General features: G+C 38.9%; 1 protein-coding gene across 1 annotated transcript in view; it reads right to left on the reverse strand.

Moving 5' to 3' along the window:
• SPTLC2 (serine palmitoyltransferase long chain base subunit 2) overlaps nucleotides 1-13,040 on the reverse strand; it is a 78,690-nt gene that overhangs the window by 54,644 nt on the left and 11,006 nt on the right. The window contains exons 2-5 of the mRNA XM_068946671.1: nucleotides 12,402-12,596; nucleotides 3,862-4,016; nucleotides 2,633-2,781; nucleotides 2,185-2,309 (exon numbers count right to left, since the gene is read on the reverse strand). Of these exons, the coding sequence (XP_068802772.1) occupies nucleotides 2,185-2,309; nucleotides 2,633-2,781; nucleotides 3,862-4,016; nucleotides 12,402-12,596 (624 nt within the window). The remainder of the gene's footprint in view (nucleotides 1-2,184; nucleotides 2,310-2,632; nucleotides 2,782-3,861; nucleotides 4,017-12,401; nucleotides 12,597-13,040) is intronic.

Consider the following 13,040-nt stretch of genomic DNA (forward strand, 5'->3'; position numbering starts at 1 on the left):
CTACGGATTCTACAGAGCAAAAAGGGAAAGGTATACGTGAACAACTTTACTACAGTGGCTTGTATTTTAAGCTAAATAACTACGATGTAAGAACCCAGATATGATATAGACAATAAACAGCCTCAGGTCCTATCATTGACTATCAAAGTAACTCCTTCTGGCCAAGTGCAATTGTCATTATCAGTTACATTTTGCCAAAACTCTAACAATGCATATTCCAAAAGCAGCTTTGTACCCAAAACGTACATAGGACAAGCAGACAGATACAAACAACAGTTGGCTAAGAGCTCAAGAGTTTAATCATGCAGGGGATCTATAATCTATAGGCTTCACTGAGGTTTCTTTATTAAAGCCTTGCCAAATAGGCTGTGCACACACAGCCATGACGCGCTGGGTGGTGCCAAAATTCAGAATTCTGATTTATGCGAGTACTTCTTTATTTGTAGATTCAAAGAGATCAAAAGTGCAATACAAAGCAACGTAAGGCAGTCAGAAGCAGCATTTAGTTAGTATTCGCAACTATAAAATGGTTCATTTAACAACGGCTCTTATTTTCAGAGGAGGTTATTTTTTGTTTGGGATATTCACCGAAGTATAATGGCAATTCTATTGTTATGAGGCAGACACTTATTATTATTTAAAGTGCACAAAAACTAAGTATGCTTATCGCTAACAGTTCAGACCTGCTGTAATCCATTTGAGTATGAAAGAAGTTATTTTATTACATGTATAAGTTACATATATAGAAACAGGTATATTACATGACTTGGAATTTACCATTAACACACTCTCAATGTATGTGAAAACAGTTAAAGTTCAAATGTTGCAACTAAGGAAGTGAGGTGTCTCAAAGCTATTTTGATAAGCTATTAAAGATAATACAGTGGGCTCCACATACACAGAAAAAAAAATCTTGAGTTATTGCGTGGTAATGGACAATTTTTATTGACTAAAACAGGTAGAACACTCGGACAAACATATGTTTAACCAGACTTGTGAATCCAAAAATCTCACAGAAATCATGAATCATTTTGCTGATTAAGAGAAACCACAAAAAGGTAGGAAGACAAAGAGCAGATGTGAATTAGTCACAGTAACATAAATGTTGTTCAAAAACATAGTGTTATGGAGCTATTTAACTCCAGAAAGACTAGATTTGATGCGCTCAGTTCCTCTCTAGCATCTGATCCAAAAACATTTATCATTATGGAAAGCATCTGACATTTAAAATATAACAGACCAAGACAAAAGAGGCACAAAGCAGATAGCGCTGCTTCAGAGTTACAAATACTCTTAGAAGTGGAAAGACACTACAGCTACTCAGGAGAACAATCACTAAGAGAAAAAAAATTGTTGGAAAGAACAAGGCAGCTATTTTATGAACTGTAGATATCACAAGTGGAATAATTTAGAAAATGATCTCAGGAAGTGGAAAAATAAATTAAATAAAGGGAAAATAATTCAGTACACAGGGATAAAGAATTCCAATATGCTTATAGCATTATGCTAACAAGGAATCATCTTCATAGAGAAGAAACAGTCCCAGGACTCTCACTATTTCACTCTAAGCAAGAGATAAGAGAACATATATTTTATATCAGAAGATGCAAAGAGTTCTCCTCCATTTCATTTTCCGATTACTAAATTATCACTGTTTGTATAGTATACTGGTTTATGGGGCACACAGTAGAGATAACCACTCGTTACATTTGACCTTGTTTTTCAGATAGTTTTTCTACTAGGAATTTACTCCTTCAAAGTAAGGATTTTTCAGATGTCCCTTAAAGATAATAAACTTTCTACGTTTCAACATGCAATTCAGCTTATCTGCTCAACTCACTGACAGTCATTCCTTAGTGTCCCAAGAGCATTAAAATACCTTCAGCCAATCAGCCTGTTAATCAGCCACTATTTCATAGAGTAATGAGCAGCCCGAGGAAGCAAGCTGTAAATGCTACGCTCTCCCCCAGAAAGATGGAAAGACCACTACTGGTTTCCAGGATATTGTGTTCCCAAAAGACTTTTTGCCCAAGATGGAGATGCACACTGTGACCTATAGCTTCCACGTAGAGTGTATCTGCAGGGGCTGTCAGTGAAGAAAAGCAAAAACAAACAAGTAGCTTCTGGAAAACCTACCAGCAGAATCTTTGTTAGATGTATTCTTACCAGTGACTTAAGCCATACCTTGCCAACTAAAGCAGGAATGTTCATAGAGTTGGTCGCAAACCCCATCCCATATGCCATTGCAGATTCCACACCTAGGAATCTGGCAATTAGCTTTTCCAGCTCCTCATGTTTGTCCAAGTTTCCTGCATATAAAACAAAAAAAAAATCCAGAGTGAGGAGAAACTTCCCTTATTGCTGTATTCTACAGTAGTTTTTTCAGCAACTAGGCTGCTCTTTGTTTAAAGCCCCACCAAAAAAAAAAAACAACCCTGAAAATATAAATGAGTCAACTGCTGTGCTGTATAAACTAAACCCAGCAAGTCAATTTATCTTCACTTGGTAACAACTTCTTGATTGCTTAGACTAAAGTTCAAAAGCTGGAATAAGTAATGTTTAAAAGAAGCCAGAGGTCAGATTTCAAACTTCAAAGCATACAATAAGAATATCTGATCTCGCTGCAACTTACCCATCTCCTGCCTAGTGCTGCACACCCCAGCTCCATACTGGGACAGAACTTTAGCTGCTGCTTCTTGGCAAGCCCCAGTATTCTGTGCAAATCCAAGATAGTTGTAGGAACCCATATTAATAATGTCCTTTATCACTCTCCCAGTGTACCTATATTTAAGAAACACCACCACCACAGGTTAAGACATCAGCAACTGTAAAACTAACCATACAGGAAGATTCTTATTTCAGTTTCCTAGAAGATAATGCTGAAATGGTAAAAATCAACACAACCAACCACTCAGGTTTGGGGGGGGGAGGGGAGGGGTTAATGATCCTCCATTATCAAACTGAAATAATCAGTGAAAAAGGTGTTCACCTCTCCGTTGTGATCTCAGACCAAGCGTAGAAGCAAGTACCTATGACAGTTTATATTAAAAGGGATATTTTCTATCATTTAATATTGCTCGAGACTTCTCAAACCATTTGTTGTTTCCCCGGCACATTCCCCCTCCACTCCAAAAATATACAGCTTTCTTTCCAATTACAAAATAAGATCTCTAGATCAATTAACTTGGCAGCCCCTTAAGCAGGATATCCTCTAACCACAGAAAGGAAACACATCTGGCACTGCCGTGCTAACAATACGTGACAAGATTAAGGAAGAAGTTTAGCAGAAGAAAGGTTTGCTTATTATTTTCACATGTGAAAGTCAAGCAGAGACATGGCTAGTTTCATCAAGTACTATGCTGCAAACCTCTTCACATTGAACCTTGTGGTACGTCAACCCCAATTTCTAACAATCATTGCGCTTGAATTTCTATTGCCTCCACAGTCTATTTCAGTTCTAACTCAAAGTAATTGTGCTAAGCTCAGTTTCAGGCAACAACTTTCAAGTGCTGAGACTGATTCTAAAGCAGGTCAAAACATCACAAAAAGTCATAACTTCCACAGAGTATCTATTCCAGGTTCTAGTCACCTCACACAGAAGTATTAATGCTGTTATAAGAGTCTGCCCAACATATATTAACAGTCAGGAGCACTGAAAAATATTGATACTCAAAAGATTATATAAAAATAATTATTTTGGTGGTCAGATGTGTTTCAAAACAGTAAAACTCATCAATTCACACCTGTGGAAACAACCAAACATGATTCACAACTCCTTTAGCCTCACAGCCTTCAATCTGCTCTTAGACACTCTCTCCTTTAAGATGGTTGTTAAAAGCCTTTCCTCCAATTTTGACTCACATGAATGTCCAGTTATAGTCATGGGAAACTCTCTCCATCATGTCCACTTTAGCCCCTGGCACACTGCAGATTGGTCTGTTCCAGCTGTCTCGAATGCGCATGTAGAGATTTCTGTTGTAGAAATTTTCAAAGTCCTGGTACAATGGGACAAAGTCCTGAAACACATCAGAAGTATCCCAAGTAAAACAAAGATATACTCCCAGTTTGCTGTAATATAAGGAGAATGAGTTGTTTGTCGTATCAATGAGCGTAGCTTAGAGATGAGAAAACAAGAAAATGCAATCAAAAGTTAAGTGCTCTTCAGTCTCAAGTCCTGAAACCAATTCCATCCTAAGTGTTTCCAGTCCAGTATTATCACTGCTGGAAGTTCATGCTAGGGCAAAATTGCTTGAAGTGAGACAGCAGCAAAACTGAACAATGGGAACCAAAGAGTTTCCGCTACTAGTGTGAAGTCCTTCTGCCAAATGTGATCTTCAAGCTTTCTCAAGTTGCAAATCTACCATGCTTCCAAGGTTTCCTCACTAGTAGGTGCCAATTCCTGCAGAACAAATAAAAGCCTATTGAAAAATAGGCCACCTTTTCCTAATTACTTTTCAGTCAAACCTTAAGTAACTCAAGGAATCTAAAAGCCATCAACCACAAACAAGAAAAAAAAATCACTGCATTAGGTCATGCACCAAGTTAGAAAGTCTCAAGTCTAAAAAATGGGCAAGTCTGAAAGCGATACAGGAAATGAACTGAGAGCTCCTAGTGATGCAACGAGGCCTTCTTCTCTGAACTCCACACTAGGACTTGCTAATAGAGCTGGAAAGAGAGCGTCGGTATTCCAACTTGATGGCTGACCTCGCTGGGACGTTTTAGGGTAGCTGAAGAGAGCATCTACCCAGAAAATGGGCAATGATCCTGTTTAGCAAATGCATGGATGTACAGTCATTGCAAGAGATTTGTATTCGACCTTTAGAGTTAGGAGTCAAGAACAAGGGAACGTGCAATGGTTTTTTAGCAACAAACAGCATGCACTGCTTTACTGAATTACACAAAGAATGTGAAAACCAAGGTGCTCCGCCATTGTTTATTATGTATATAAGAAATGCATTTAATATAACAATTATTGGTATTATCATAGAAATTTGTTCTACAGATAACCTCTATGTTCAGAATCCAAACAATTAAGCTACATTACAGCACCTCTCTTCACGGTTTATCATTGCTCAAGCCCCACAGGATTTCTTTGTATGAGTATTTCCTGAATACTAGCTTCCCTTCCTACATTTTTTCAGGAACACTTAAGTGTCTGCCTTGACTGGATAACCCAAGAATGTCAAACTAACTATGACAGCAAGAACATCTGAGTGCTGAAGAACATGTTTTTCTGGCCTAGTTACAAAGTTCAGAAGTCATGAGATTTCCTTATTACTATTTAATTCAAAGGAAGCTTGACATTCAGTAGTGGTAAGAATGCACAATACTTTTGTCACTGTGGCAAAAAATGCCTTTGCAATGATCTACAAAGGGAGAAAATAGGATTTATGACAAAGGTAAGAGCAGGCATAGCATTTCTCCCTGTTTTTCCATAAGAGAAGTCAAAACATGGAAAGGACATTTGCCTTTTGGTGATGCAATAATAAAGAGAATAGTTTCCTGACCAAATATTAGGGTATTTGACATTTTTACCGCTGAGCCAAAGCTGGGAGCGTTTATGTCAGCTTTTAAATATTAATTGAAATAAACAGGCACTGACAAGCTTTTTCTTACAATGCTCAGCTGAAGGACGAGTACTTTTTTTGCCTTCCGATTTTAATGACTTAACAATATTGTCCTTCCAGTTTGGAATAAAGGAACCGTCTAGGTCCACACCTTTGCATCCTCTTACCTGAAGTTGCATAGGAAAGATGGAACCCAAACATTGTAACTTCTCAATAAACATATTTACACCTAAACCCCTTCTGACTAACCTGTGCACAATGAAGTGCCAAAAAGGCACAACGATATTCTTTTTCACCATTTCATTTCAACCACAGAAAAACAAACCAAACCTAGCTAGGGATCTCTTCCAGGGAATCACAAGTATGTCCTTTCTCAGCAAAGAAAGGAAGCACGAACAAGATTTCTATGAGCTAAGATGGACTGAAGGGCAACCACTTCTTCCCCATTTGTTATTTCACGTGGGCACGCCATGTCTTCTCTAAAGGTCCTCTGTCAAGGAAGCTCAACAGGAGCGGTCAGTCAGCTAAAATAAAGCTGCAATCCTCTAGACAATCATTGCTTTTCTGAAGTAGCTACATAGCTCTGTCCTTCCTCAGCTTCAGTATCTCATGCTATCCCAGGCAGAAGGTGGTTGCAAGACTGAGTCACTAACAAGTGGGCTATACTCACAAAAGAGAAAAGTGTCCTGGTATTGACAAGCGTGTTTGACATTTTCTTTCATATATGAAAAGTTACATAGCTACTGTGCTCTTTTAGAAAGTGGTCATATGCATAAGAGTACTTGTAGCAACGCAATAAGACCATCTTAATCCATGACACAGAATTCAAGAAATTATCCACAAGTGTCTGAAAGCTTCTCCTACAGCATTTTTAAAGGGGTGGGTCAAGTGAGAAGGTGGAAAAAAACCCTAGCACATCAGAAGATCAATACTTGAGGGATTTGTAGTTGTTAAATCTAATTTGAGTCTACCGAGATATTTTGAACCCTTTTCAACTCTTCTTAATCATCCACACAAGAGGATTCAGCTTTGCAGAAGTTATTTAAGCACATTAGCTATGGGACCCAGGAAGTCAACTGAGACTTTAGCTAAGGTTCTTGACTAGGAGCCTGGAAATGAGTCATTGTACCAACTCCAGTAGGTATGGCTGGGCTGATACAGTCCAATCTCACCTCAGATTACTGATCAGATAGAGCACGTCTGATTTTGACACGCAGGCTGACAAAGCAGGAAGAAGAAAAAGCTCAACTAGTAAGATACAGATGATCACCCACAACAGGGCCACAGCACCAAGGGATATAACACAAGCTATCATAAAAAACCTTACAAGCCAACAACACAAATCTAAGTTTAAAGAGATTTAACTGTGAAATAGTTACAAGTAAAAAGGTGTCTTACATGTCAACAGCAATTCAAAGGATATATTATGGATAAGGGAATTAAGGTCTAAACATTAACTTTACTTTTTGGGGGTGTCAAGGAACCAGTAAGATTATTGCAAATGGTTCTAAGGGAATCATCAGCCTAATGCCAACCCCCTTATATATGGCCCCCACAAACCACCCTCAGCTAGCTGTTATGAGAAGGTTCCTTGAAACAGGACAAGCAGCAAGAGCTGTTTTGGCATAAATCAGAACCGGATTGTCTTTTTTCTCAATAACCCTAAACCCACCAACAGATTCTTGTGACCTATGTCTGGGAAAACAAAAAAGAGAGGGAGTAAGGATATCGTGTCTCTAGAAGCTGGCCCTGACTTCCAACTACAGCAAACAACAATGAACTGTCTGTTGGCCTCTTCTACAGCTACCTTTTAGAAATGAGTTTGGAGATTGCTCGAGAGCCTTCTTTTGGAACTGGCATACAGGATCAGATAGTTCGTCTGTTTTTCTTTCACCGTCTTTCTAAAGCGTAGCATTCCAGATGGAGAGTAAAGAGGACAACAGATCAAAAAGACAACTTGAGTTCCTCATGAAAACTAAGTGCTTTCAACCTTTGAACAGCAAAATTTTTTTTTCTGTGAGGAGAAAAAAAAAAAAAAAACTATCAATCCATATAATTTCAAAATTTCTTACTATTTCATGTGGAGCCACAGCGCTGTGTTGCAAGTGTCCTGTTTGCACTGCTGGAGGCAATCACTGTTATGTTTAAATAGCCTTTAGAGCTTATTATTCTTCTATCAAGTTCTCATCCTATTTCAGATCCAACACTCTTTCTAGCCATAACAGACTAAGAATATCAGCCTTAGCTAGAACAACAGTCATTTGGAGAAAAAATATTCTGGGAGTAAGCTGTTTCTTTGAACAGTCTTCAAAGAGACCACCCAGTCAAAAATTTGCAAAGGATATACTGTTACCAAAGGAGGGAGCAAAAGCAATCTGTTCTTTCTTCTGAATCCCTATGAACATGGAGCTAAGAAGTCCTCAATAGCTTCATTCCTGCTTACTTAAGCCCAGAACACATCCCCCTACCAGTAAGGGGATGCCAGATGCAGCAACTTGAATATCAGTGATCTCACTGAAAGGCAGAGCAATTTCAAGAAAGAGTGAAATAAGGGAAAGAATAAAATTCTCCATTGGGGCTGCAGCACCTTAACACAAGTCATTTGGGAACCCAAGATTTCATCCTATTGTAAATGAATACTTGTACAACAAGCGCAAGTCATAACGAGAGCTTTGTAACCACTGGCTTGGGGCACAGTGACATGCAAATGCAGTAATTACGCTGCTCGTAGAGCCAAGTTTTCATGGCATTGCACCTAAGCTAACAAATGGTGCCATGAGCACCAGCAGGGCTTATCTGCAATTCATATAATGCATTGACCGATAATATAAAACTGACTCTGAATGGAAATCAAGTAGACAATCACAACAAATCTCAAGCTTCTAAAAGGAAGTAGAAAGACTAGTTCCATTTCAGTGCTATATGAGTCCAGAAAAAAAAAAAAAAAAATGGAGCAACGACTGTGGGTAGCCTTTATATCCTCAGTAGGCCAATGATGAGCAATATAGATGCTAAAGACAACACTGAGCAGAAGACCACATGTTACTGCCCTCAATTACTCCTACAGCTGAATTCCTGTGAACAACTGCTGAAGATCTCTCTACTGAAGAGGGTAGAAACATGTTCTAAACAGGCAAACTATCAAGCAGCAAGAGGTCCGTTTAAGAGTCAGGTCTCCATTTGGAAAGCTGTTTCTGTATACAAAATACACAAGGTAACTAATGTGCAAATCAGACTGGAAGAAAGGTAAAAAGTGTTCTTCATTCTCCCAATAAAATATGATGTAGATTTTGCAGGTTTAACTACGCTGCTACTGGGAAGGTTAGCACTAGGCATTGAGTTAATTTGGATAAGCATCAATTGATACCAGGGTAATTGAAAACTGTTAAAAGCTTGCCACTTACTCACGTCTACAACAGACTGATAATATATCATAGTGGGTATGTTTTCAGGAAAAATCCAGTTGGATATATTTTAAATGAAGCCAAAAACTGAAAAGACTACTTCCTGGAAATCAGTGTTAGCACAGGCTGTACCTTTTCATCCTTGTGTTCCATTGGTGGTGAATACTGTGTTTATCTAGAATCTTTAATTCCAACGCACTGCTTTCTAATAAATTTCAAGGAATTTACCCCGTCAGAGACAGCTCGGTGTAATCCCACTGGAAAGACTGCTCTTTAAATTAGTTTGGTCACTTTCATTTTCTAGTTCTGGTGCACAGACTAAGACAGTACTGTTAAGTGACAAACAATTTGAGGAAGGATTTGTTCTACTAAACAATTGTCCTCCAAAACGTACAAATAAAAAAATTAAAAAAAAAAACACACACCCTTGTAAATGCTGCACTTTGGACCTAAGTTTAGGCTACGCTTTTAACTGCAGTTCCCTTCGGAAATACACCATAGAAAATCCACATTCCATCACTTTTAGGACACGCTCATTCAGACCTTTACGAAATACTTGCACTATGTAATTTAGTTTTGCTCACAAAGCAGGTCGTTGCACGCTATTCATCTACACAGCTACTCCCTTTGCTTTTGCGCAGCACAAAGGCTTTTGCTTTGTGCTTTTCTCCTAATTTATGAGCTACTTCAGAAAGCTAAAGCTAACCCTTTTGCTTGATATTTTAGAAAATCATAATTATCTAGCTGGCTGTTTAGAATTTGAAGAATAAAAATGTCACACAGAGGTGACAATGTGCCAGAGACTAGCCCAGGACAACCACAGAGCTCCTTTGATTTACAAGTGTGAGTTTTAAGCCTTTTCTACAAAAAAGCATCTTTATTCTCCTCCCTAGAAGATCATTGGGCAGTTCAGCAGAAGCTGAAGAAATTCAAGTATTTGAAAGTCACGATAAACTGTTTGAAAACAAGTCATCGAGCAACCCCTTACACCAAAACATAGCCTGGCTCCCACACTAGATAAGCTACAATACATTCTCACTAATTCCTCGGTAGGCAAACATAGCCTAAAGCACTAAAATGTGAGTGTAAGTACTGTATGTTCTAGACCTCATGCAATCACTTTTCCTATTCTTCCTACATCAGAAACAGCTATTCCAATCTAAGCACTAGAAACATGATTTAAGGAAGTACATTAGGCTGGGATTTCATCAGCACCAAAACTCTAACAGAATTTCCTTTTCTTCATTCTTATACCATATTCACTGACCCCCTTGTCACATTCCACAGCTAATAGATCCTTCTGATAAAAAGCACTTCTTCCTAGATCCATCCACAAAGGTCCCACGTACAAAAAAAGGACAAAATACAAGCACCTCTTCCCTCCAAGCCATGACCAACATACACAAACTTAAAGGGTTCCAACTCATCTGCAAGTATAGCTAGGAGGTATACTTGTAAAACAAACGTTTTTCAGGTGAAGCTGCAATATGAAAATTAATTTATAAAAATTTGAGGCTAGACTTCTTTTTAGAACTAGGATAGTCAGTAGCTAAACAAACTCTGTGCTGCAGTGCATGGTGACAGTCTATGGAGAGCCTAATTTCAGTACTGTCTTTCCAAATTGGACCTACTGCCTGAGGTCTTCCTTTTGTATGCTTTCATGTAGGAGTTATGACTGCTTTTACAGAAAAGGGCTACCCATAAGCTGTCTCACACTTTACATTGGTAACAGAAGAAGTGTTTTTCAAAGGATCTGACAGAATCTGTGAGGCATTGCTCTGAACTGTCATTCCTCTGTTTTGTTATACAATAGACCTAATTTGCTCCAACACTTCAGTTACCCATCTTTAATCCTCATTTCAAGTAATGTGAGTACAGACCAATATTTCACCCCTTATTCTAATATCTAGTCTTGGCAGGTTTCTGCAGCCCTTTGACTGTTCCGATTCTTTTCTGTACCTATTTGTTTTATACATAGAAAAATACAAGGACTCATATTCTCAGGTGACATAAAGCAGAGCAGCTGAACTGAAATTAATGAACACAGCAGGCTACAAGTTCAGATTTAGTTATAAATCCTTATTTGGGTGCTGTAACAATTAAGAGGGATCCAAATTTTACTTCCCGACTCCAGAAGTCAGTTTTGGAAATAGTGTAAGTTTAACTTCCTGTACTTCCAACTAATATAAAATATCTATTCTTTGTTAAATTCCTATGAGGATGTTTCTATTTTGGAATTAAGTGCCTTACTATGAATCAGCTTAATTCTAATTTACGGTGCTTGCATAAAGAAGCTACTGTGAAATAATTTTAGGTATCAGTTTACTGCATCTTAGCTAATCTACCGTAATTTGACATGCACTTTAACTCAGCGCTGCCTCCAAAATAAGCTGTCCTTTTTTCTTCCTCCCTCCTCTCCTTCCCACCCTTGGTTATTTGTTTGCATTCTTGAGCTGCCATCCTCCGCTCCTTTTTCTGCAACTGCTTGTGTTGCTGTATGCAGAACCAAAAACCAGCAAATGAAAAACAACCAACCTTAAAGTTTTATAAGCCAGTGGCTGGGAAAACCAGACGCCCCATGAGCAAGAGTAAGCCAATTCACTCCACTTTCAGAGCAGAGCTCACTGGTATTTACACTGCACTAAGAGGGCTCACACTAAGAGTTAACAGGAAACAACTACTGAGCTGCAAGTTTAGATGGCAGCTTTCTTCACAGTAACTCCTGTAGGGAATAAAGACCTATAAAAATAGACTAAGACAATTCAAAATCAGGATTATCTGTTCCAGAAGAGTTCCTGGAGCAGGCAAACCTCTTCACCTTATTATTATTCTTAATTACTATCAGTGGGTCTGGAGTCAGTACTCACTGGCTAACCTGCTAGTGTCTTGGACACCCTATGAATTTAAAACATCCAGCTGTGACCTTGTTCTCATTCACAAATTTTTCTTTGCAACTACACAGGCTAGAGACTTAGTAACATGCTTCCAATTCAAAACACAGACAGAGCTACCAGAACAGTGTCAGACAGCCTCCCTCTACTCTCAAACTCGGATCCTTCAACAAGCTTTTCTTTTGCTGATGATGCTGACTTATGCACTCTCCCTTATGCACTGACCCTCTCCCAAACCCTTGTTTCAGTAACTGGGGCATCTCTCAGCATGTGGATATATCTGTTGATGCAGCCTTGCGGTGAACCAGATCAGGGAACTGCTCTAACTCAACAAAAAGAACTGTTAGTTTGTTTAATCACACAGTGGTACTAACGTAACTAATGGGGCAGTCCGAATGCATGGAAAACAGTAAAAAAAAAAAAAAAAAAAAAAAAAAAGTTAAAAAAATCCACCAACAGACTGCTCCCCAAAGAAATGCCTAAACTATAGTCTCAGCCACATCATTTCCCACTGAGCATTGATATTTCCCAGTGGTTACCTTCTGTTCCTCTCTTTCTGTTGCATGTTGACACTTCTCGATCTTCCACTGTCGCAGGAAATCTCGCAGGTATCCGAAGAGAGTGAGAACACCATAGCCTACGTAGGTGAGCACAGCAACCAGCATTGGTGTTTCTTCAAAGGCTTCATTGAAAGGCTTTTTGTACAATCCTCCATTGTGCACAATATGATGAATCTAAAGCAAAAGTTTAAAGAGAGGCAGTCATGAGATTTTCATTCAAGAAACACGGGATAGGCATTTCAGAGTAGTTCCTGGCCTACTGTGACCTATTACAAGCTTTGGATTCCCCCTGCCCAGTTCAAAGTACTTCTGGCTAGGCCCAAGCATTACTGACAAATACTACCAGCCTCCACGTACAAGGATGCTGCGAGAGACTCCTCACCCATCAAAGTTCCAACATAATGAGAGTCACAGTTACCAGCTCAGTGCAGCCTCATCTAACACTTGCTTCAAGTTCCTCAGCTAGATAAGTTATAGGGATATCATTGCTTAGATTCAGGCCACCCCAAATGAAAGAATTGCCTTCCCCCTTCAACAAGAACCAGGTAGACAGAAATAACAGAACAGCGAGGCTTCCCAGGCTTACATCAGAAACAGAAGAAATAGAACTGAGGAATA

The sequence above is a fragment of the Struthio camelus genome, chromosome 5 (assembly GCF_040807025.1).
Source record: "Struthio camelus isolate bStrCam1 chromosome 5, bStrCam1.hap1, whole genome shotgun sequence".
Lineage (NCBI taxonomy): Eukaryota > Metazoa > Chordata > Aves > Struthioniformes > Struthionidae > Struthio > Struthio camelus.